Here is a 25,477-nt window from a genome sequence, read left to right as displayed (position 1 = left end):
GTCAGGGCAAATTTGGAGCCGATCCTGTGAAGGAAACCACCTCACCCCCGCACTTCATGGAATGGTTTCTGGTTGAGCTTCTTGGCTCTTCATCCACTTTTAATAATGACCAGAGCGTGTCTGAGCAGAGCTCGCTGCATGTGCTAGGGTGCTTTATAGGCACGGCCCCAGTTCATTTTTACAACGGTCGGTTCACAAACCCCGGGCCAATCCCATTTCCAATGTACTGCCGAGGCTCAGAGAAGTAGAGAGACTTGCCCAGGAGCAGACAATCGACGAGTACCTCCTAAACCCACATCTGTGCAGTTGAAGAGAAGCTCTGGACGGAATGGAGAGAAGGCATCAGGCTGGAGGAGAGAGGTCATATGTATTCTGTAACAGCCCTTTGTTCCCTAATCTAACACTGCCCAATACTGGCAACTCTGCACTTGTTATAGACTTGAAGCTAGGATGCGCCAACAAGCTCAGTGCTTCTGCAAAGAGACAGCTAAAACAAAACCTTAATACATAAAAGATAAGCATAGCCCAGTTCATTAAGTGGCTAGCTAAAGAATGTGCCTGACAATTGTCAGTTGTTTTCTCTTTTCCCATCCCTCATCTCTGGCTGCCATGTCCCTTTGGGGTCCCTCAGTGACTCTCAGATTGTTCCCAAGAGAGAACCTTCTATGCCACCTGGAGGACACTTTACTGGGTGTTCTGAGAAGAAACCTTGGGAGGCTGAGAACTGAGGGAAGAAGGCTGCTAAGAAAGGCAGGTCACTGTCCGGAAGTCAAAGGTGATGGATGCCAGCAACCACTATGCCTACCTAAGACATTCATCCCGTCCTTGAACTCCAGGCCCTTCTTGATAACGATCTTGGTTTCTTCAGGGGCCTCGTTCATGGTTTCATTCAACATGGAGATGACAGCCTTGGTTGTATTGGCCTCCTCAGATGGAGGTGCCACCAGAACTTTCTTTGTCACTGTTTGAATCTAATGGAACAGGAAGAAAAAAAGAATAAAGATGAAAGTTAGCCGGGCAGTGGTGGCGCACGCCTTTAATCCCAGCACTTGGGAGGCAGAGGCAGGTTGATTTCTGAGTTCGAGGCCAGCCTGGTCTACAGAGTGAGTTGTCCAGGACAGCCAGGTCTACACAGAGAAACCCTGTCTCGAAAAACCAAAAAAAAAAAAAATCTAAAAGGTCAACAGCAACCCAGCCAGCCAGCCAGCCATACACTTGAACCTTCCCAAGATGTTAACTAAAACTGGGAAATATTTTATGATTATATTCTTAATAGAGCCTTAACTCATTGCATATGCAGTGTGGTATGGATTCTTGGCCTTCTGGCTAAGATCAAGTGTAGCAGATGCAGTATGGTGCAGCTATCCTACTAACAAGATTATTACAAAGTTTATGAAATTCGTTTGTCCCCTAAGTACCCTAAGCAGCACAGTTGCTATAGCTGGGGGACATGTGTCCACTTTTTCCTCCCCATGATGACACCTCTGTGACTGGGGGATGGTATCACGAGTCCAACTTAGTAGTTGCTCTTGCAAATTGTGAGGCCCAGGTCAATATTCCTTCTGCTGGACAGAGTCATCAGAAGCCTGTCCTAGGCTGGGGTCCTTCCAAAACCAGGCTCTGCTGGGAATCTCCATCTGGACAGCAGGGTGACAGCTACCCAATAGCCACCTTTCTAGGACTATATAATTCATGTGCAAGGTGGGAAATATATATTTATTTCAGGCAACAAAGCCAACTCTCTCTTGCCTAATACTCCCCAAGTATCTCCCATGCTATTCCTCGACATTCGTGGAAGAGGGTCTAATTTTAAAGGTGTCAGGCATCCTGTATGCAAAAATTCACATCTCAACCTCAAAATTTACCACTTTCCAGGGCATTAAAATAGAAATCATTCAAAATCCTAGAATGTCTGTGCTGGCACATCAAAGGTGACAGATGGCTGAACCCTGAATAGATACAGAAGACGATGCAGGAAGAACGGGCTTTTCAGACGTCATAGTTATTGGCAGAGCTGACACTTGAACTTAAATGGCCTGACCACCATTGAGTTCTTTCTACCCCCCTGCACCATATGCTAAGTTATACTGACTTGATCCTTCTGTGGCTGGGCTTGACAGTTAGCAATGCTGAACTGAGATAACAAGAACAGCAAAGAAGGACAGGCAAACTTATCCAGGAGGGGGCAGGTGCCTTCCTTGTCAGCCTGGCTGTATACACTTGAGCAGGGTCAGAGGAGACCCAAACTTGGCTACATAAGCAGAGAATGATCCAAGCTCTGGGCATTAGAAACATGAAAAGAAACTACAGAAGTGACCAGAAGGGAAACTTCTGGATGTAGCTGCCAGACTCTAGGCAACAAAGATGGAGACTTATCCTGAGAGGGATGAAGAAGCCAAAGCATGGACCACTCTGAAGTGATTATCGTGGATAACAAGCAGGGTCTGGCTGGAGGCTGGTTGCTAAGGTGGGAGGCTGGTTGCTAAGGGTGTCACATCTTTCATGTTCTACAAATAACCCAAGACCTGATTTCTAGTAAGTCTGTGAAGCCAGACACAACATGAACCATGCTAGACTTCCAAATCTAGCTTCCCAACTGAAGGGGTGTCAGTTGAAGCTGAGGAAATGGCTACACTGGCACACTGGCCAGGTCTTCTGCCCAGGTATCAGATATTTCCATACATGAATACACACGTGTTGGGTTTGGACAACTCCATCTGCATACCTGCTGTGGCACCTGAGTCCAACTTACCAGCATCCCTTGCCAGAAAACTCACAAGTGTCTCCTAGGTGACTTCCATGCCTTCCTTCTTACCAGCCTCCTGCTATCAGCACTTGTAGCTTTGTTTACATCAATAGCTTTCACACTGGTTATTTTTCAATAGAAAACCAATTATTTCCCTAACTCAAGCTTTCTTAGAATAAGGACCTGAATTTGACCTGACTAGTGACTACTTGAGCTGAGCTCTGTCTTCCTGCGTGTTATACGAAACATATGGAAGCTTTTCTTCTCTCATTGGTTCCTAAAACCAGATGGGAGACTGTTTTGCTTTTAAACATGCAGGGTCTAACTTGAGCAAGCCAAGACCACGGGAAACCGCCTCTAATGGGGCCAACTATCCTTCCTCTTTTTGCCCCAGTTTCTAACTCTAGTCAGGAATCTCCCTTCACTCAAGACAGGCAATTTAAAAACACTCCCCACCAGGCCATGGGGATCCAGAAAGGATGCTAGTGACCCCATTCTCTATCTATGTTGTATTACTCTGTAAGAATAATCTTCTCTGGTCAAGGCCCTTAAAGTCAGGGTAAAGATCTACAGGCATTCCTACTGTCAAGTAAAGGATTGTATACTGCTATTCCTCAAACTGCCCCAACTCAAAGAGCTCTTGACCCTGGTCTTAGCTGGGGAAACAAAACTAGGTTTCCATAGGAAAGTATAGGATCATGTCAGGGACGAAACACATCCTGATGTAGTCTTCTATCCCCTAGAGTCCAGACAGTATGCTTTGCCATGGGGCAAAGCCCACCATCAGCCACGGGACCACCCAAGTGTGAATGTGGCTAAGACTACAGAAGCTCAATCCAACTACAGCAGAGCAATGGCTCCGAGTGCCTGGGGCTTTCTGGTCCTACTTTCCAGGCTGAAATGAAAGAATCTGAGCAGATGTGACGATGCAGGGATGCAGGAAGAAGATCCAGAGCTGTCCTTCCTGGGGCCTCTCGTGCCTCCCTGCCTGCTTTCTCTTAGCAAATTTCCTAAGATCCAGAGTTCCAAAGCACACATTTCAAAAATTTCAAAATTCAAAAGCAGCTACTTGTATCTACCACCCCAAAGCAAGAAACTCCCTCCTCCGAGGCGAGGCTAGCAAGCGCGTGATCAGGGGGCCTCAGTGAGATCCCTTTCTCCAGCTTCTAGTCACTCCTCCTCCTACTTTTCCAGTCTGGAATGGGGTTCTTTAACCTAAGTCCTCATTGACTTAATTATACATAGTTATAGTGTATAATAATGGGATATTTCCATACATGAATACATACATATGGGATATTTCCATATATGCTGTCACTGATCAAAAAAGTCAAGATGATGAGCAAATTTCTCATTTTAAATATTCATCATTTCTTTTAAAAATCAGAAAAAAAAAACCCTCCATCCCAGTCTGCTATAATGCAGGCTCAGTGGTAGTTGGCACTGCATTTTAAGGGCTAGAAATCAGATTTTTCTTCTAAGCTGTTTTAAAACTTCGTTCTTCAGTGCTTCCCTGAGAATGGCTGAATAACACACGGGCTTCAGTTTAGTCTTTTCATGAGCTAATGGGGACTGAGGTATGTGACAACCTTACCAGGCTCTGTAGTCAGAAAAACCAAACAGTGAGTGTGTCTTTGGCTAGTAATTAGGTGGTTTAATTTAGCAGGATTATACGATTTTTAAGGTTATAAGCTTGTGTGTGTGTGTGCCCATGTGTGGTTGTGCTTGCATGTGTGTGCAAGTGTATGTGAAAGCCAATCAGTGGCCGATATCAGCATCTGCCTTGGTCTTTCTCCCTATTATGATTTGGACAGGGTCTCCCAGTGAACCTAGAACTTGTAGACTTAGCTTCACAGTTCCAGGGATCCTCCTGTCTCTGCCTCCCCACTGCTACGATCATAGATGCGTGATGTTTTCACAAGTAAAAAATTACACTCACTCCCCTGTCTCATCTTGAGGATGGATTACAGATTCTCATTTTGTAGGAGAGATTAAGTCAGGCACTTTTTCCTTTAAGGGCTACACAGAGCTTTGGAATAGTGTTGAGAACCACTGAACAATTTGGAGGGTTGTGAACCCGGTAAAAGAGTGTTTGTGTGCAACTGAGAGACAGGAACAAAAAGAAGACAGGAAAAGGCGAATCTCAGAATGATATTAAGGGTGTAGGTAACAAATATTCCAGAAATGAGGCCATCTGATTCTAGCCCTAGAATACTCCAGAGCATATCATGCAACACTCAAGCCTGACAGAGCTCAGAAAACTGCTATCAGAGTTGAGACTGTCTCTGAATGATCACGGATAAGGTGGGGGTTGGACAGGGGTAACCCCGGGGCTTTGGGTTACCTGTTGGAAACAGGCTTGCACCAGGTTCTCTGGGAAGAGATTTCTAATGAGATCCAGGAAGGCATCCAGGCTAGACACCTCGTCGTTCTTCTTCCCGGGCCCCAGCTGCTTCTTGAGTTTGGGATTGCCTGGGTGGATGGCCAACACCAGGATGACCCCCAGCACGGCGGCAATGATGGTCGTGGACATGTAATACACCATAGCTCTCGTGCCTAGGCGGCCGCTGGCTTTAGCATCCAGGCCTGACAACCCTGGGTTTAAAAGAAATCCACAAAGATCAGTTATGCTTTTTTCTATTCATGTCCCCATCTCGACATCTGCACAACGCCCTGGCTTCCTATCATTCAGATCTATTAGTGGTTAACTAGCACTCCTCTGACTAAATATGTGACCAAATTCCACACTTTACATTTCCATTTTTCTGGGGTTATTTTTGAGATTCTTGAGAACCTGGGGAGTGGGTGACTCATAGTTTACACATCACTGATCTCAACTTACCTGTCAACCACGAGTATATATGTGAAAATGACATTGAAGAGTTTTCCATTTTAAGTCTAAGATAATAATATCTTTTCCATTTTCATGACCTTCAATGGTCTTCTCTGAAGCAATGGTTGAGCCAAGGATAGCATTTCAATTGTATGCTATTATTACTACCTTGACAACCAGGAATAGCCACTACACTACTTATTGTCCTTATTTAAGAGAATCAAAAGCTGGGACATCAAGGTCATGGCCAAATGTCTTTAGAATACACTACAAGAGACTGAAATGGAGACCCAACATGGTCCTCCCATGCCCCTGTGTTGAAGCATGGTGGTTCTCACATCTAACCTCCTATGGCTATCGGAGAGCACATATAAGAAGCAGCTGCCAGCACCACGTGCAGCATCTGTCCTGAGGGCGGTCAGAGGAAACTCCAAGTCAAGTCATACAGACCTCAGCCTCCGCTGGGGCTTTTTCTCCAGTTGTTTCTTCAGTGTGCCTACTTCCTGGTTTCAGTTCCTACCTTTACTAATCGGAGAGATAGAACCCTTTTCAGGGGATCTGTCCTTTTCTCATGCTGGGGAAGACGTTGGTGTGAATTTCTCTGAATTAATGTGACCCACGTATGACCCATTTCTCTCTAGAACCCAAAGGCTAATTCTGGGCAAAGGAAGCTGCGTCTTTCTACAAGACTGGCTTGAATATAATCTACCGAATAGGCCTGAAAACACCTTCTCTAGTCTGGAGAGAAGCACAGATCCACTTGACCCCAAAGCTTAATGATGAGAAATTCAGGTTCCTCAAAACTTGAACCTGAAAGCTAGTGTTTCTGTTGTAAGGCTGGGACAATTGGCCCAGTGTCGGAGTCAGCTGGAGTCACTGAACCTCCAAGGGTATCAGTGCAGAGGACAGCTCTGAAGGCCACCAAGCTCACTGGCAACTAACTATGGACCAGCTTGGAGCCTCCCACTATCAACTCCAAACTGGTCACTAAGCAATACATCATACCCTGTTCCAATAATATTGTCTTGTAGGAAGAAAATTATCAGTATGTGTTAAAACAGGAAAAAATCAAATTAATGAATTATTTTAGCCAAAAATATAAGAAAGCATGTTATCACATGTTAAGTATATCTTTCTATTAAAGCACCTTTAGCTTTCATATCTAACATTTAACCTCTTTTCAATTCATATCTTCCTATATGTCCAAGTAAATAATAAAGGCAGTGTATTTTTTCACTTACAATCTCTATCATCTAATATGCTTAAAATATTAAAAGTGAAATAGCAAGATAGTATCACTTTTAATACATGGCTGTTCCTTTGTATCTTTGACTGTTAAAAGGAAAAGTGAATGACCGATGTACTGTCTTTCTTTTTAGGATCAATGATTCCTATTTCAGAGACAGGAAAGCGATCAGAGATGCAATGATACAGAGTGGAGTCCACTGGCTCAGACAAAGAGAAAGTCTACTTTGAGCCCCGAAGCCAGCACAGGGCTATGCCATAGGTGGGCAGGCACTGGGAAGGAGCTCTCACCTGTGATTAAACTGGAGATGATGAGAGGGAGGATGAGCATCTTCAGCATCCTCATGAGTATGTCCCCCGGGAAGGCTATCAACATGACCACATCAGGGTGGATGGGAGATGCCAAGCGAAGCAGCCCGCCACATACTGCTCCCAGGATGACACCTGTCGAAGGGAAAGAGGCAACCTGAGTTCAGGTTTTTTTCCCCTAATCAAACGAACAGCTCCAAAGATTCCTTCGAGTGATTAAGATCTTTCTCATGTGTCTGGCTAATGGACTACAAATACCACAAAAGAAAGACCTTACATGAGGGAAATTGATTTTGACAACCAGCAAGACACCTTTCTGTAACAACTCCAATTATTCTAATACGAGAGGAGTCCAGGAGAACATTTTTAACACTTCATGGGAAAAATGAAGACTTGACTCCAAAATCTTTTGAGCTATTGATTGCACATAGCATCACAAATTCTCAGAAGAACCAATTCCCAGCGGGCAGTGTCGATCTTTTCTCTCAGCCAGATCTGCCCATGGGATCTGGTATTTGGTATGTTGCATGCTTTCCTTTTTAAGTGGAAGGCAGACATACAGGACAGGGTTCTTAGGCTCTACAGCATCTGGGAAGAGTCAAGTCAAGAACGATGCTGGCAGAGATGCTGTTTGCTTTATAGATTCCTACGTTCCACCAGAACAACTTCAGACTGTTGAAAATGGCTGGCCAACATAACCCCCAAAAGCATAATCTACAGTCTAGGTTACTGACCCCTTGGTAGTGGGGGAAGGAGTTGCCAGGCATGGGGGTTATGGAGTTAAGTTTAGGGACATGGAGAAAAGGCTGCAGCTGAAGGGCAGATCCTTTCCCCCTCTCTACAGGTTTATAAGAACATACAGTCGATCTTCTTGAAGTCCTAGGATGAGTGAGATTTGATTACATAGTGGATGATTCTTAACAACCCAGCCATGCCTCTGGTTCCTTGTTTCTAAGTGGACTGAGGCAATCCCCAGTTTTGATTCTGGTCCACTGGTAGCTGAGATGCTGCAGGTGGGTATGGGGGAGATTGGAGGGGTGTGTGGATGATGGTGAGGAGGTGTGTGTGGGGGGGGTGAACTTTAGCTGTTTCTCTGTGTAAGTCTAAGTGAGAGCCAAAGAACAAGGAGGGAATTGGGAAGAGAAACTGTGCAGCTGTCATGACAAGAAACTGCCATTTCCTCTGCTTTCAATACACCCTGTAGAAAACCCAAGACCAAGACTGCATCGACAGCTCAGTCAAAAGAATCATCCCCAGAGTGTCTTGAAGCAGGGGTCACTCCTCCAAGATGACTTGGAACAAATCTGAACATCAGACCTCTTCCATGGTCCCCTCCACAACGCGATCAGTCAATCAAAGTCAACGTTGCTCTGGTAAAGGCCTGAACTTCTTAGTGGGGTTTTCTGGCCCTGTTGTCCTTAGCTTGATGCAAGTACATCCCTGAATGAGGCCTACTGATTGCCTGCTTCTGGGGTCGTTCAGGAGGTTGGCTGCATTGCAGATTCCCTGGCCTATCTCCCAACAGCTCAACACAGTCTTCACAAGGATGGCTGGGAACCCGCATGTTCACCCTCACAGCAACTGTATTCGGACATTAGCGAGAACTCACAGACTGCGGAGGAGAAGAGATGGCTAGAGTTGGTTTAGGGGTAGGTTTTTGACACCGAGGCAGTCACCTGTCTTCCTTCCCCCAGGAAGCACACTCTGAGAGGCTAGCTCCCATACAAACCAGGAGAGCGATGGAAAAAAAGGGTGGGGTGATCTCTGAGAAAAGAGTATGGAGACCTCGGACACGTACCGAACACAGTCAGTGAGAGCAGGAGGTTCTTCCCCAGCTTGTCGCACATGCGCATGCCCAGGCTTCTGTGCTTTGGCTCCTCGGAGCTGAGGTGGCTGTCGTGCATGCGCACTTCCACCTGCTTGGGCATATTGTTGGCACTGCAACAGAAATGAAGCTCCTGGTTAGAGACTCCCTGAGCTGAGGTAATCGGGGTCTCCTTTAAGCAAAGTAGGAAGACGAAAGTGGAATGATGAGGTCACACTGCATTCCAGTTGACCATAGTGCAGATGGATACATTGCCCCCATTACCCTTGATTCCCACGGTAAGAAAAAGAGCACCATGAAAAACAGTCGGGTTTCCCAGTAGTCATTTCCCTTGCTGACTCTGAAAGGAAAGTGTCTCTACTCCATTTACTGGGATAGGCTTTAAAATCAACAGGACATTAAGGTTTCAAGTCCAGATATATCAACTTCTGAAATTTGAGCTCTTTCATTCTCTTATTAACAGGGGGCTGGGGTGTGTAATATTTTTCAAGAAAGTCATGGCCTGAGTTACACCAAAATTAGGATGCCCCCAACTTGAAATCTTCCACATCCCACACAGGTGAAAGTCACTCACATCTGCTGGTAACTCAAACTTTCCCTCTGTTCTGAAAAAGCCACTGTATACAGCTAAAAGAAAGGTCAGTCAGTTGTGGTTTTAGAATGTCACTTGTATAACCAGAACTCTGGTAAACTGCCCACAAGTGAAGACCACGCAATCAAAGCAGTGTGGCTGCAGGCAGCCTTTGGATCACTATCATCTTTGACTGTCACTCGGCCATTTTCCAGACGACCAGCCCCAAGTAAATGCAAGCTGTCTCAGGAGTCTGCTCAGTAGAACCCCTGCTGGGGAAAAGAGGACCTTGTTTTCCCCTCCCCCACCATATCACCTCCCAGGCCAGTAAGGTGTTTAGAACAAAGCTTGTACATTTTTCACTTTGATAAATTGAGGATTTTTTGGTAGTATCTATTTACCAATATCATCATTTGATGGATGAAAAAACAAAAACAGATGAGAAGACAGTAACACCTGGAGGGACACATTGATAGATGGCGTGACAGCGCCTTCCAAGGGAGGAGGGTGGCACCATTGGTCAGGTATTCTGACCAGACTAGACAAACCTTCACGGAAGTATCATCTTCCCGCAGAGCAATGGCCTGGCAGCATCACTAATGATAATGGAAGGCGTGTGGGCTTCCAGCATCTAAGTCCTCACTCTTGGCTTGCTAGCTGTGTGACATAGTGTTTAATATGTGTCTTCCTTTTTAACCAGAGGCCAGAGGCATAGAACAGGGCTCTAAAGGCGTATCATCTGGGAGGATCCAGATTATATTATAATCCCCTGATTAGAATATGGGGAAGGGAAGGGTCTGCTACTCCTTCATGAAAATTTAGTAAAGGTGGAGAGGAATGGCTCAGGAAGGAAAATGCTTGCCCTGCCAGCAGGGAGCTCTGAGCATGGTTCTTAGAAATGGCATCGCAAATCTGGCTGTGGTGACAGACATTTATAATGCCAGCACTGGGGAAGCACAGACACGTAGATCCCTGGGGTTTGTTGGCTAACCCATCTGCCCTTTTAGTGACAGACTTAATGAGAGGCCTTGCTTCCAAAAAGAAAGTTCGATGGCACTTGAAGAATGACCTTTCACCTCCACATGCACATACAGACTTGTACACACACACACACTGCACACACATGTGCACCCATCCACCTGCACAACACATGCATACCGGTGGACAAAACGTTCAACAAAATGCAGTGGTGTGGTGCCTGCTATGTGCAGCTTCTTTCTCTAGAGAACAGGAAGAGGAGGGCAGGCTTATCAAGGTCCTTGCAGAGACGACAATAAAGGACCTATCTAGTGGCCCCAGCCTTCCAACAAGACGTTGAGAATTTAACTCAGAGCTAAATCTCTGGACCTAAACACGATGGCTTACTTATTCATAGCAAGCTGTTTTAATGTATTTAAATGATAAGTTATCAAAATTCCCTAAAACTTAGGACTAGTACTTCATCATTGGTCAGGAAACTACGGTGAAAGTAAGTAGCCAAAACTTAAAAGCTCTTAGTGTCCCCTGTGTTCTCCTTACTAAATTGCCGTTGCAGGCAACCTCTGACTGCAAGCCACAGGCAGGTACAGAGGATCACTCAGACCACCTATTCAAAGAAAGCAGTATGGCTGCTCCCCGTGTTCTCAGGAGCAGCCCGGGCCACCTCCTTCACTACCAAGTGAAATACACACAAAGTGTTCCATGCAGCAAGCAGGAGGAAATGATCAGAACCATCTCTATAGCACGGACAGATCCCATTTCTAGTTTTGCGCTGGAATCTTTTTCCATCTCAATTCTCCAGACAGAACTGTGCAGTAAAATAAAGCTCAAAACTAGAAAATGGCCCGTGAGGAACAGAGGCAGTCTGTGTGCTAAGACAGTGAATATATGTCCTTAGCCCCTCCCAAAACTGTGGCACCTCCTCCCCCAGATCACCAACCCTCTTGCCTTCAGCTTCATTTGTACCCTGCTGCCACTGAAATCAGAATCCGGCCCAATCTCACCATTAAACTGAGTCTAGCAAGTATTGACAGCAAACATTCTGGCGAGTCCCACATGATGTCATGGATGTGTTAGACATCAAAACAGTCATGGTAAAGTGGAAACACGCAGACGTTAGGCTCACATCTGCACCCGACCCCAGAAGGGTTTGCGTGCCTGTTGCACACATTTCTTTTGCTATACAAAACTGCAGCTTGCTTAATCATTTGCTTTTTTGGCTGTGACAAAAAATGTCCCGGAAACCCTGACTCAAAACAGCCACATCAAAGTGGCAGCATCAAGATGTCCTGCATCCACAGCGCTTACTTAGGTCTCCCACTTGCTTGCTTAGAACGAAGCAGATGTTCACGGCTTCTGAGTTCTTGAAATATGCGTGTGAAAAGAAAGCTGGAACATACAACTTTATTTATTATCATTATTGGGGGCTCCACCATCCTCCTGTGGGAGGCAGGGGACGCCGGTCAGGAGTCAGTTCTTGTCTTCCACCACAGGCTCTGGGAACTAACTTCAGGTTGCTGGGCTTGAACAACGACTCTTTTACCCGATAAGCCATCTTGCCAACATGGTGAGTAAGTTTTAAACTAAATCAGAGCCTCGGTTTCAGCCAGGGATGCAGGGAGCTCCCCAAACTATGAGCATTTGTGGCATCTCTCAGGCCACAAGGGGAGCCTAAAAAGGAGAAGATTCCAGAATATTAATGTGAAACATTAATACCAAAGATGATTACACAGCACAGTGTGGAGCTGCTTCTGAGCCTATATCCCTTTAGAACATACGCATGTGCTGGTTACTAAACAAACAGCAGTAATGCCTAACAGCATGCATAGATTTATTGACTGTTTTCCATTGGTCAAACATTATACTCTGTAATGAGAGCCTCTGCATAGAAAAGGGGAGGAAGTGTGGTGAACTGTAATTATCTGCTTCACATCTGGGCTGTGATAAAGTCCCGAATGGGTTGCTACTAGGAATCTCAAGAATTGGGCTAATTCAGGTTTGGGAAGGCATAGCGGGTGTTTAGGAAAGGTCTCTTAGAGGGGTCGATTCCTGACCTGGATCTTAAAGCTCTGTCTTAGCTTAAATTCCTGCATCCTTTACCAGTCTATGAGCCCTGAGAGAGCCAGCCTGTGACCTTCCACATAAGCACAAACTGGGAATTGAAAAGCATCCCTAAGAGATCCCAGCTTCTCCAGGATGCCCTCCTTTCTCCAGACGTTGGCAGCATACTGTTCCAGCACTCTCGCGCCATTTGGCCCGCAGGCCTCAGATTTCATCTGGGATCACAGTGCAGTCCCCACTCTGTAAGAGCTACTGAAAACAGTACAGTAAACAAAACCAGATCGAAAAGCTCTTGCTCTCATGTAGTTTGGAGAAAGAGCAAGTGGATAGACTTACTGCAGTGGTGACAGCACTGGACAGAAGTAAAGACAGTGTGAGTATATGCTTCTACGTCAAGTGGTCAGGGCAGCTTTCATGATTAGGGCATATGTGAGCATCAGCCTGGAGCAAATGTGGAGCCACTTTGAATTCTGAAATTTGTTCTTAGCTTAGCAAGTCAGTAGAATAAATATGATATGGCCTCAGCTATCCTATATGGTGCAGCTATCCTAGAGCCTAAAACTCCCACCAGCTATAACTCCTTACATCTGAATACTGGATTGTAGCATGCATTCTGATTCAGATGGCTGACAAATAAGTATTCCTGGGGCCCAGTGCCATCATGAATGTGGCAGAGTTTCAATGGCTGTCCCGGCTCCTGCCGAGATACACGGCTACTCGAAGGAGGGAAGATGGACAGACGGAGGGCCTAAGATCTCAATACTGTAACAGTTTGCATCCTGATTAATGAACAGAAAGGGCAGAACCTGATCTATGTAGTTCCCTGCATCACCATGGTCACTTCAAGTGTGTGTGTGTGTGTGTGTGTGTGTGTGTGTGTGTGTGTGTGTGTGTGCATCCTTTAGTTAATGTCCTCTCACTGTGCACATAGAACAGGGTGGAAAGGAGTTCCAACACCAAGGCAGGGAAATTGGGGTACAGCAACCCCACAGTGCCGTGTTCTTCCCCACTCTTACCGCAACTCCTGAGCTGCCGAGCCTCTCTCTCTCTCTCTCTCTCTCTCTCTCTCTCTCTCTCTCTCTCTCTCTCTCTCTCTCTCTCTCTCTCTCGGTCTCCATTGCCCAGCAAAGTAAGACCATCTGACAAGACACCTAGGGGTGGGGGTAACTAAACCTTTACCGTGAATGTACGAGTTCTTTTAACCTTAGCGTCCCCACGGCATTAGTTAAACAGCTGCTAATGTTGCAACTGTTACCCAGCCCCCTCTACACACACATGCGCGCAAGTCCTGTTTCAATGGCAAATCCAGCTTATCGTGCAAATTGTGCTCCAGGACTCAAAGGGAGCGCGTGGTGGAGAGATGCTGAGTTTGCGCCATATATGCTTTTCATTAGCACTCGATTCTCCTCGCTCTGCCAAGAGCCTCTAATAACAGGCTCATTAGATGTGGTACTGGGTTCTGATTTCCTGCGGCACACTCATGTCGCCTCATGTGGCACCAATCCTTCTTTTTCCTCCCTCACTCTCTCAGTGAGATGGCAAGAGAACATTCCCCCAGGAAGCTCGCATATTTTGCCCTGAGTTTGTGAAGTCTACAACACGTTTTTATTTTTTTTTCTCTGCCCCTCCACTGCCCCAGTCCAACCCCAGGCCTATGGGTCTGGAAAACACAATGGGGCACAGACATCACCAGATCACCTTCCTGGGAGGCCTACCCTTAAGAACAAAAATTATGATTGCTGGCTTTCTCCTTTGTGTTTCTGCTAGTGGTACTCCATCTGAACACATACATCACGTGGTGATGAGAATGGCTAACACTGTCCCCCAGCAAAGATTTCCCCAGTTCCCCCAAGGGACACTTCATTATTGCTGTAAAAGGGCTTGAACTCTAAGACAGACTGAAATTTAGACAGCATATAAGAAGTCCCTTTGCTTGCTGTATCTTGTGAGGCTTGGCTAAGCCATGAAACCTCTCTCTGACAGTTACCATGTCTTCACAAATCTTACACACATCATTACAGACTCTAAAGTCTCCTTAGGTCCCTTTATCTGATCCCTTTTCAGCCCCTGTGCCTATTCATTAAGCCACAGAAATGCTTTCTGGAAAGGTCCTAATGACCATGGTTGCCACACATCCCACTAGCTCCTTCAGGCTTTGTATCTGAATGCTGAGGGGATACCTAGAGCACAGCCTTAGCTGTCCCAAGTCAGGAGGCTGAGACCTTCTGGGAGATAATATTTGCCAAGTCACCAATAGAGTATTTGATACACAGTTGGCACTGGATTTGATTTCTTCCCTTTCATTCAAATGCTTCCAATGGGGCAAGAGACGGTGATGGCAGGCTAGCTAGCCACGTTTAAGTCTTAATAAGCCTACTTAGCTACAAAGTGACCTTACGATATTTTATCCAAGTAAGAGGGGACCAAGAAATTCCCACAGCCTTTGGCCCTCTTTAAGGTAGAATAACCAGACAGTCTCATATGGAACATCAGGCGAACCATTAATCAGTGTTTTAGTTAGCTTTCTGTTGCTGTGAAAAACTGCAGCTTAAGGCAACGTGGGAAGGAAAGGGTTTATTTCATTTATACTTGCAGGTCACACTCCATAACTGAGAGAAGTCAGGGCAGGAACTCTGGCAGGAATCTGGAGACAGAAGCTGATGCAGAGACCAGTGAGGAACACAGCTTACTGGCTTCTTCCCTATGATGCTCAGCCTGCTTTCCTATACCACCCAGGACCACCTGCCTGGGGGGTGGTGCCACCCATAGTAATCTAGATCCTCCTTTATTAACCATCAAGAGAAACTGCCTTACAGATTTGCATACAGGTCAATTCTTTAAATACATTTTTTTTCAACTCAGAGTCCTTTTCCCCAAATGATCCTACCTTGTGTCAGTTGGCATAAGACTAGCCAGCACAATCATGACCTCTCTGTCCTTTAGGGAAACCCTCCTGGAGAGAGACAGACACTTGAGGTTGTCTTAACCTCACACACCTGCCATTTCCATAACGACTTACTCACCAAGATATAGTTAGCTCATAGGGTCTGGGGAGGGCTGTGTTAAATGTTTGACCATTCCAAATTGGGAATCGCTTCTAAAAATAAAGATGACGCATGGCTTAGAGATGGACTAGCATGCTGGCCAGCCCAGTTCTCGAAGGTACACTTCCAGCGTCATTGCTACCCACCTCTAGTTCATGGAACATGGGACTGTATCTGAAGTCCTCACACAGCTCCAACAAAGTAGGGGGACCATGCAGTATATCCTGAGCCACAGGGAACATGGACCCATTTCCAGATGAATAAAGGCCATGTGACTTCTGGCAAACAGTCTCTTCTGGCCGAAGTACCCTTTTCATCCCTCTATCCAGCCCAGCCTTCTTAACTGATATCTACATCACCTTCAAAACGCAGGCATGCTTTCATCCAAAGGCATCCACCGAGTCTCAAGTTCAAGAGTTAGCTCCTCCCTTCCCAGGTTACCATGTCTTCCATGTTTTCAAGGCCTCTCTTGCAGTTTGTGGCTTGTTTTCCCCCCATCGGAAGGTATGCTGGAATAAGACTCTTATATTTTCTACCCACATTTAGCATGATTTCCATGGAAATTATATGTTTAATAACTATATGTTGTACAGATGGATAGATAAAGTATATAATCTAGTCACAAGTTCTGGGTGATACTCTGTTTTGAGAAATAGAATAATCCAGAAGTCTGAAGAGAAGAAGGAACAAAAAGGGCAAACAGTGAAGTCCCATCCTACGAGAAGCCAGAACCATCTGCATTAGGAAAACCAGCAGAGAGCAGGAAAGGCCAGGTCAGCACGCACTCCTCTCCTTTGAGATTCCCCTGTCAATCCCTACTCATCTTCATCTTCTAGAAACCTGTTCAGAGGCAATGTGTCCGCCAAACTCTGACTTACCAGCATCCCTTCCTGAGATGCCAGCAGAAACTTGGATCTGTACTTTACTTCCCCCTTTGATCACCTGGATGAATACAGACTAAAAGTACACCTACTGTATGCTGTATGCTGTATGCTGGGTAATAGGCGGCCTCTAAATACCTCCCATCACCCAAGCAAGCATTTCACTCCTCCCAAAGGATCTGTGCCATTTCTTACTTTGTTTCTTTCTTACAAGCCATTACAGCAACAGCTTTTGATTGGTTGCTAGAAGTTCAGTCCCTCCTGATTCCACCAGCTTACTGCCTGAGTGTTCAAGTCTCAACTAATTTGATATGTAAGGCTTCGGTGAATGAAGTTATACCAAGACATTTCTTTCTACAGAGGAAAAGGTCATTTCTCATACCCAGAGCTTGTCGGGAGAGCTTGGTTCATGGTGCTCAATATTAATGAGGAAGAATACAACTTCCTTCTTCAACCATCTCCACTAATATTCTTAAAGTGTTTGTGTGTACACACACACTAGGGCTTGGATGGGGTGGAGATGTCAGTGCACATGCGCATGTCACAGCACCCGTGCAGAGTGACTTGTGGAAATCAGTTTTCTCTTCCCACCATGTTGAGTCCAGGGATCAAACTCAAGTTGTCAGGCTTGGCAGCAAGAACCTTTTAGCTGTGGAACTGTCTCGCAAGCTTGAATCCCCACTTTTTAATAGACTGAGGCTGTTCATGGAGTTTTAGGAGTTAGTGCCTACTTAGACCAGAGTTCTCATCAACTCTGAAGTTGTGCTTGGAGTAATTCCTTCCAGAGTCCCTAATCTGCTTTTTATGTCTCTCCAATCTTATACTACACAATTTGTCCCAGTCCCATATCTTGCTTCATACCTCAGTGCCTGTCCCACTAGACTACAAACTTGATGGAAAGAACACACTTGTTATTCTAAACCAGATATCTGTGAATGGGTGTTGGGACTCCTGAAGATACCAAAATTTCAGGACACAAAAGTCCCTTAGAGAAAATGGCCTAGTTTTTACATGAAAATCCTGACTCGTGTAACATGGCTGTACTGTGAATTGTTGGTATTCTCTGAGGTTTAGAAATCCTGATAAGCACACTAGTGAGGTCCATATATATTCACTGCAGACATAACTTTGTTTGTTTAACATATTTTTGACTGGATGAATCGACAGATGTGGGATCAGTATTGTGTATGAGGTGTATAGTTAGGGTGAGGATTTATGACTTGTTAGTACATTGGACTAAGGAAAGAACAAAAGTTCTTCAAATGAAAATGTACCACATAATTTTTCTGGGTAGGTTATGATGTAAACCTCGTCTCTGTCTCCCCATAAAGCACAGCATCTGTCCCTTACAAATGGACTTCAGAGCTGGGTCTGGTCTCAAGTAAGGGACAAAAGGATGAGGGAGGAGTGATTTGAGGTTATCAGAGCGATCCACGTCTTCAGAATCTGCGAGACACCTATAGAAGCAAGGGAAGGAGCCGTCTGTAGTCAAACATAGAGTAAGTAGTCTATCCTATGGATATACAAGTCTTCAGAATGATGTATAAAGAAATCACGAGAAAGGATGTCTTAAGTCCCTTGGCCTACAAGTCAACAGGATTCCCAGGTAGCAGCTAAGGATGCTGCCAAAGGCAGCTAGGAAGTCATGGCACCACTTTTTATGCACATCACGAAGTCATTCCAACAGACCCACACACCAACAGCCCTGGAAGTGGTAAAAGGTCACCATATTGGTCACTGGATCATCAACGCTTGAGTCCTGAGCATCTCAGTTAAAAGGCTTTCACTCCAAGTGTTCTGGAAAAAAGTTTCACTCATGCTCAATTTGTAAAATCTTCAATTTGGGGCGTGGCAAATGTTTTCCCTGCATCAATGATTTACATGGTCAACTCATAAAATTATGACACCCCAACAAAGATCACATCTGTCTTTGTTGGATGTGGCATGCACAGTGGCAGCCATTTATTGGGTATTGAGTAAAACCAGAAGATTGAATTAAACATTAGGACAAAATACAGTAATGGGGTTAGATGAGGTCTACAGTATTTCCTAAAAAAAAAAAAGACCTCTGGACTCAAATACAGAGCAGGGCTTTCAGTGAAGACAGAAATGTCAGGCTTTTTGTGTCCTGCACATTCTTGCCTTCTTCCTCCACCCACACTCTCCCAATCTTTCTAAGGCTACGTTCAGCACACACTGAGCCTTTTGTACCTTACTTGAGATCAGACCCAACTCTGCAGTCCATTAGTAAGGGACAGATGCTGTGCTTTATGGGGAGACAGAGAAGACGTTTACATCATAACCTACCCAGAAAAATTATGTGGTACATTTTCACTTGAAGAACTTTTGCTCCTTCCTTAGTCCAATGTGCTAATAAATCATAACCCTCCATCCGGAAGAGGTAAGGGAGCCGTGTTGGCCACTGCATCATCAACAATTACTCCTGAGGATCCAGGTTAAAGGCCTTGCTTTTCGTGAGTCTCTGAAGAAAGCTTTGTTCCTGCTCAACTTACAAACCCTTCAATTTGAAGTTCAGCAAAGTTTCGTCTCGAATCAGTGGCTTGCCTGGTTGGCTCAAGGCTGTTGCTTTTATATTTGAATTAACCACACATAAAGGCAGATTAATTTCATTTCAAAATCCATATTTTACAGCTCTTAAAATATGAGAAACATAACCATTATGTAATTCACCCCTGAGTGGTAGCTGTCAGTTAGAAATGAGAAAAAAAATACTTTCAATAAGACTCCACTACCACAATCTCCACCAGTCTCTATTGCCTTCCTGATAAAAACACCAAGTATCAATTAACATTCATCAACAAGCACTCTGTGATGCTTTTCTAGTGGAATATAAATTGCCTAAATTCTCTAAAACTGGATTCCATCTCTGTACAGATAAAACCATCCTCAAAAGTAAGTGTCAGGTAGTTTAACAGTGAATCTCTTGATTTTACCAAGGATGTCACATAATTTATAACTAAGTAGATTCCCTAGGGACAAATGTGAAAACAAAATTGATCTCACTTCTGAGGCCATGCAGATAGAAAGACCAACATGTGACTGGCAAGTTATAGGGGCTGGAGGGGCCTCATGTTCTTCTCTGCTGTCTCCTCATTCTCAATGGTCTAAGATTAGATCTCTCAAGAGTAATGACTCAGTGTGTGCTCAGACACCCAGCCATGACTTCAGCCTTTTCTTTACAAGTCTACCATGGGGGTAGGTGCTACAGACTGTATGCTGTGCTCACAGCCTATAAGGGCTGGCTTGACAGCAGGGCTTGACAGCATCTTTTAAGGGAGATGTTTTGTACACTATGAGGAATGGCTTTAGTCAGTGTTGACAAACTTGCTTGTTGTCAAGTAGCTGAGAAAGGGCTGGGCTGGGACTCACAGCTCTTGTCTGTCTCCATCAAAGCCCAGTTCTCTTCACTGTGCATGGTGACTAGAAGGGCCTAGATCTTTAAGATGAGAATAATGTCCGCAGGTGTAGTTTCCTTACTGAGTCAATTAACCGTGTGTGTGTGTGTGTGTGTGTGTGTGTGTGAATAAGGATTGCTTTGTTTTATTTTACTGATCTCAAGCAACCTTCTCATTCTCCAGCCTTACTAAGACACCCCGTGTCAAGCTTACAGCTGCTGATTCACCATAAACACCCACAAAACTAACTTATGAAAAGCAAGACAACTTCCTCTTAAGATGACAGCTGCTTGGGTGGCATCAGGGCATGTGCTTGAAACCTAGAGATAGAAATGGTGTTTGCATAAGCAGGGACAGTAGGATGAAGTCACCAAGACTGGCCCACCAAGGCCACTCTATCCTGTCATCACCCCTGACCTTAGGTTCTCAGGCGATGCTGAAGATCTTCATCCCAAGCATGACATTAGTTTATTCTGGCTAAGAGTGATGTTCAGATGAGTTTGTTTTCCTCTGAATGATCAAGATACTAGGTTTTGGAGAAAGAATGACAATTTGCCATAACTTAGTCCCAGTATTCTATGGACGTGCAAAGCAAAATAGCGTCTGGGCCCTTCAGCCCTTCCCCAAAGAAGATGCTGATGAAAGATTTCTTGATGCTCTCAGCATAAATCTCTTTGAAGGAGACCCAGATAGATGTGGTCATTAAGCTGTGATCTTTTATTTAAATCTATTTTAACATAAACATAAGATACATAAACATGTAAAAATATACAAATTACCATGTGACACTTGAATACCTAAACATACTGTGAAATGTATAAATTAAACATACATACCTCCTCAAAATTTGTCATTTCTTTTGGAGGGAAAGCATTAAAAAGAATCCTACAGCTTTTAAAAATATATTGTACATTATTATTTTTCTCTCTTGAGTAGTTGTTCTTAGTTGTTAGGGATTAGTTCTAATGTTTTGTCTTAGTACAGCTCCCCAAATCACATGGGAATCTACATTTCCAGATGCTGAGGATCTCTGTCCCCAATTGGTTTTTGATTGGTCAATAAAGTTACTAAGAGCCAATGGCTGGACAGAGAGACAGAAGCAGGACTTTTAGAATTCCCAAACAAGGGATGAAGGGAAGAAGAAGCAGAATCACCATGATGGGGAAGCAGAGAGATTGGATTTAACAGCTGCAGGAGAGAAAGCATCCAGCCACGTAAAAGTCAGGGAAGCAGACCCAAGGGCCACTTGGGGCTGGGGTAGCTGAGAGGAAATATAGATTTAGCAAGTATCAACTCAGGGATATTGGAGGGGAGTGCATTAGCCACTTGGAGGTTCAGGAGTGGCCCAGTCATTGAACTAGTTAAAGCATATCAAACTATAAAGGCCGTGTGTGTGTGTGTGTGTGTGTGTGTGTGTGTGTGTGTGTGTGTGTTTTCATTTGCTAATCCAGAGAATTCTTGTGGTGGTAAGATTTAGCAGATTACCTCCTCATTTACTCAGCAGGTTAAGTGGTCCTGATGATATCATTAACATCTAAGAGCTTTGGGGGGCAGTGACTATTTTCTGCTTCATCCTCTTAAGAACAGCTCTAAGGGCTGGCAGGGCCGGACTGTATCATGTTATTATAACTTTCACGTTTTAATGAAGATATTGAGAACATTTAGCTTACCTGAAAGCATGTACCAAACAACACAACCATAGGAGAAACTCGTCACCCCAACTTCAAAAGCTCGGGTTTTGATACTATACTCAAGTAACTGGGTAGCCTACTCAAGTACCCCTCAGTCCTCTGGTCCTATATTTAAACCCTACTATCACCTTAGTAGAAGTTGCAGACCATGGCTCATCATGGAAAGGTTTGCTGGCCCCTGGCTTAGAGGACTGGTAAACCAAATTCCCAACCCTGCCTAGTTCTCTATAGCACCTGGAGGCCATGGGTTCTAGGGTTTGTTTCTTGTTTTGTAAGTGGATCTGGGTGATGAGAGTGAGGATAAGCATAAAAGGTGGGAAACAGGAGCTGGAGAATTAGCCACCTCCTATGATCACTGCAGAGTGCCTGCTTAACCAAGAGCCAGGGAGAGTTTTCCAGAGTTGTAGAGAATTTGATGAGTAAATTTCAGGGCACGAAGAAGTTCCCACAGGCTTCTCTCTGGCCATGGGGAATTTGAGGGGAATCCTTACACCAGCCAACCTGAGGACTAGAGGTTTAAGCAGTTCCTGCCTGCGTGCTAACCCAATTCAAACAGTAGCAAAGTGGGTGGTCAGTAATGCAGCGAGTGACCAAGCATCTATTAATTCTTTGCTTTCAAATGGGCTAAGGGACATTTCATAAGCTTTGTATGAGATGAACATCTGAGTCATGTTAGCAGCAAGGAGTTTCCCAGAGTCATGCAACAACCCCAAACCCCAAATCAGTTCTTTCTACGAGCTCAAGGTCACGGCAAGAGTCTTAACAATACTTCCACATTTCCCTGCCTGGATCCAGACATTAAAGAATATCTATTCATGTATACTTGCGTTCTGATACACTGTGCATACCAAATGCCTGGAAGACAGAGTTCTTCAAGACTTTAAGAAGGCCTGGAGGAAACACACAAATTCCATAGCCACCCCCAACTTGTTATGTGAACTTGTGCATGTGACACTTTTTATCTAAGCCTTGGGCTCATCTATTTTTAGGGGTGAAGTTGGGGACATGTGCCTGTATGTGCTTCTGTGCAGGCCAGGGGAGGAATCCGAGCATCCTGATCTACCACTCCTTATCTGAGTCTCATGAGACAAGGTCTCTTACTGAACTCGAATTTCATCATTTTTGTTCAACTAAGCTGGGCGGTTACTGATCTCTAGTGATCTCTCCGTCTCCCGTCTTGCTCTGGGCTGTGATCACAGATGGACAGCTGCTATTTGGAATCTGAACTTGGATCCTCATGTTTGCACAGCAAGCGCTCTTACCACACTGAGCCACCTCCCCAGATTTTAGGGCTCAACTATAAAGTACAGTATTTGTGTAGCCTACCTGGGCACTGCCTCTGCTATATGAGTTCATGGAGGGGAAGCTCAACCAGCAGAAAGAAAGCATCCTAGCATACATTACTAACATATGACTCACACTTTATCGTATCTTGTTGCTGAGTTAGTGCTGTCGGAATTACCACCAATGTTATCATTGCTGTTACCCTTACTTCTGTATAATGTTGATAACCAGTATCCACTGAATACTTTATACATGTTATATAGGATTTGTTGAACTTTCTAGATTATATAGAAGAAAAATATTTTATACACTTCACAGACCAGGCTCAGTAAACTACAGTCACAGACAATGCCCAGGTCACTGATTGTTCCCATAAACAAGGGTTCATGAAAACACATCTTAGACCAAAGTTTAGCTACTGCACATGGATTTTTTTCCCCATGAGCAGAATTGTGTAGTTTAAACAGAAATATTAATACAAATGCTAACTGGCCCTTTGTGGAAAAATACTTGGACTTCACATTACAAACCTATTGCTTTAACCTGTCTAGGGCCTGATGCTTCTTCTTTTTGTTGTTGTTGTTGTTGTTTTTGCTGCTGCTGTTGTTTCTAGCTTCTTGATTCTCCTTCTCTCACTCCTGTTCTTGTGGTTTGGGAGGGGCTGAGGTCCTGTCCATCTTAGCCCTGGTATATCAGGATGCTCCATCCATGACCACAAAGATGCAAAGGTAGTGTCTCAGTTAGGAATATTATTGCTGAAACACTCTGACCAAAATTAACTCGGGGGAGGAAAGGGTTTATTTCACCCACAGTTCTATGTAATAGTTCATCATGAAAACAGCAAGGGCAGAAACTCAAGCAGGGTAGGAACCCAGAGGCAGGAGCTGATGCAGAGGCCATGGAGGAGTGCTGCTTACTGGCTTGCTCTTCATGACTTGCTCAGCTTGCTTTCTTATAGAACCCAAACCACCAGCCCAGGGACAGCACCACCCACAATGGGCTGGGCCCTCATCCATTGATCACTAACTAAGAAAATGCCTCACAGCTGGATCTTATAAAGACCTTTCCTCAACTGAGACTCCATTCTCTCTGATGACTCTAGCTTGTTTCAAGTTGACGTAAAACTTGATGTGTAAGGTGAGTACTGGAATTAGGTTGATCCAGTGAGATTCAGTCCTAGAACTTTTTTATATAAGTAGAGGGGGATAAGAACATTGTTTGATGAGGTTTCTGAGCTGTTATAATGCAAAACCAGATTGTTCGTAACATCTAGGACCCACATGGGAGTCATCTGCTTCTTTTTGAAGCTAGAGAGACATGGCAGAGAAAGTGTTCTGAGAATAAGATTTAGTCTCTGTACATAACTGAGCCTGAAGTTACCTCTAGAATATTCAGCTAGTAACTTGAAGTAGTCTCCTTCATTTAAGCCAGGTAAGGTTAGGCATCTGCCACAACTAAAGTAAAACAATCATTCGAGAGAAACAGTTATTTAATTATGTCCCCGTGAAGACTTAACAGTTAAAAATCAAATCAAGTCATAGAAGCTAGAACCTACTAAAGGGTCAGTACAGAGCTCTCCAGAAGAGCTGGATAGGATCAGGAACAGATACAACAAGTTCGTTTCATGCCTTTGAAGGGAAAGCCTTTCAGAAACACCGAACTACTCTCTACAGAGCATTCTTTGGGGATCATGCCCAGCAGCTTACTGGCTTCTCCTGTGGGCAATTAGGAGTAAATTATGAAGAGTGGGGTCAGATAACTTTCAGCCCTGGCCCTTCGCTCTTGCCACTTAACTGGGAAAAACGCTGCTACAGACAAAGCTGATTTCCTTGTTGGTAAAGTGCTTGGTTATCCAGCAAGTCATCATATGTAATCAGGCTGTATTCCTATGGAGACCAACATTATATGCTGACATTCTTCTATGGTAAGGAATGAGCTAGGGCAGACTTCCAGAAGGCCAGGTCCCATGGACTCACACCCAACTGGAACTGTCACTGACAAAGGGTAACTTCTTATATGCTACTTTGAACAAGATAGGACCCAGGAGATGAATAGTGTAGTTTATGAAAACAAAAGCCATCAGGGACATCTTTGGCTTATGGGTCTATGTTACTCCTTCCATAGCTGAAGGACTTTATAATGAAGTCTGGGTCTCAGACAGGCATCCCAGGAACCCAAGATTCTCTATTCGGAGTGTACTGGTTTTGACACAACCCCAAACAAGAGACTAAATTCAAGCAATTTTTTGCATTTTTTTTTATCACAAAGAATTAGGCTTATGAGGGATGGATAGCTAGCTGACTGGCAGGCAGGATGGCTGTCTGGATTCAAAAGAAATAAATAGTGGGTACATTTATTGTACATACACAAAGATTACAACCATTATTTCTGGGACAGTCATGGAATAGACGATAGTTGGCTCTCAGGGAGAACTCCCGGGGTATAGCATGTGAGGAGGGGGTCTTACCGATCACTACCTACACTTTCACATGCTTCTAATATTTTACCATCTAAGTTTATTATGTTGCAGTGTTATGGTTAATATTTTAGAGGAAGCTATCACAAATATATTTAATGGCACACCCTTCTTGGG

The 25,477-nt window shown here is 44.5% G+C and overlaps 1 protein-coding gene across 3 annotated transcripts in view; it reads right to left on the bottom strand.

Annotated features, from left to right (window-relative positions):
* The window catches only part of Slc1a2 (solute carrier family 1 member 2), a 132,599-nt gene that overhangs the window by 45,342 nt on the left and 61,780 nt on the right, over positions 1–25,477 (bottom strand). For all 3 annotated transcript variants that reach the window (XM_021192027.2, XM_029536702.1, XM_021192028.2), the window contains exons 2-5: positions 8,932–9,071; positions 7,116–7,268; positions 5,091–5,341; positions 806–971 (exon numbers count right to left, since the gene is read on the bottom strand). In XM_021192027.2, the coding sequence (XP_021047686.1) occupies positions 806–971; positions 5,091–5,341; positions 7,116–7,268; positions 8,932–9,071 (710 nt within the window). The remainder of the gene's footprint in view (positions 1–805; positions 972–5,090; positions 5,342–7,115; positions 7,269–8,931; positions 9,072–25,477) is intronic.

This window comes from Mus pahari, chromosome 3 (assembly GCF_900095145.1).
Source record: "Mus pahari chromosome 3, PAHARI_EIJ_v1.1, whole genome shotgun sequence".
NCBI lineage: Eukaryota > Metazoa > Chordata > Mammalia > Rodentia > Muridae > Mus > Mus pahari.
Note: the sequence above shows the minus strand (reverse complement) of the source record. Positions and strands in the feature narration are given on the sequence as shown.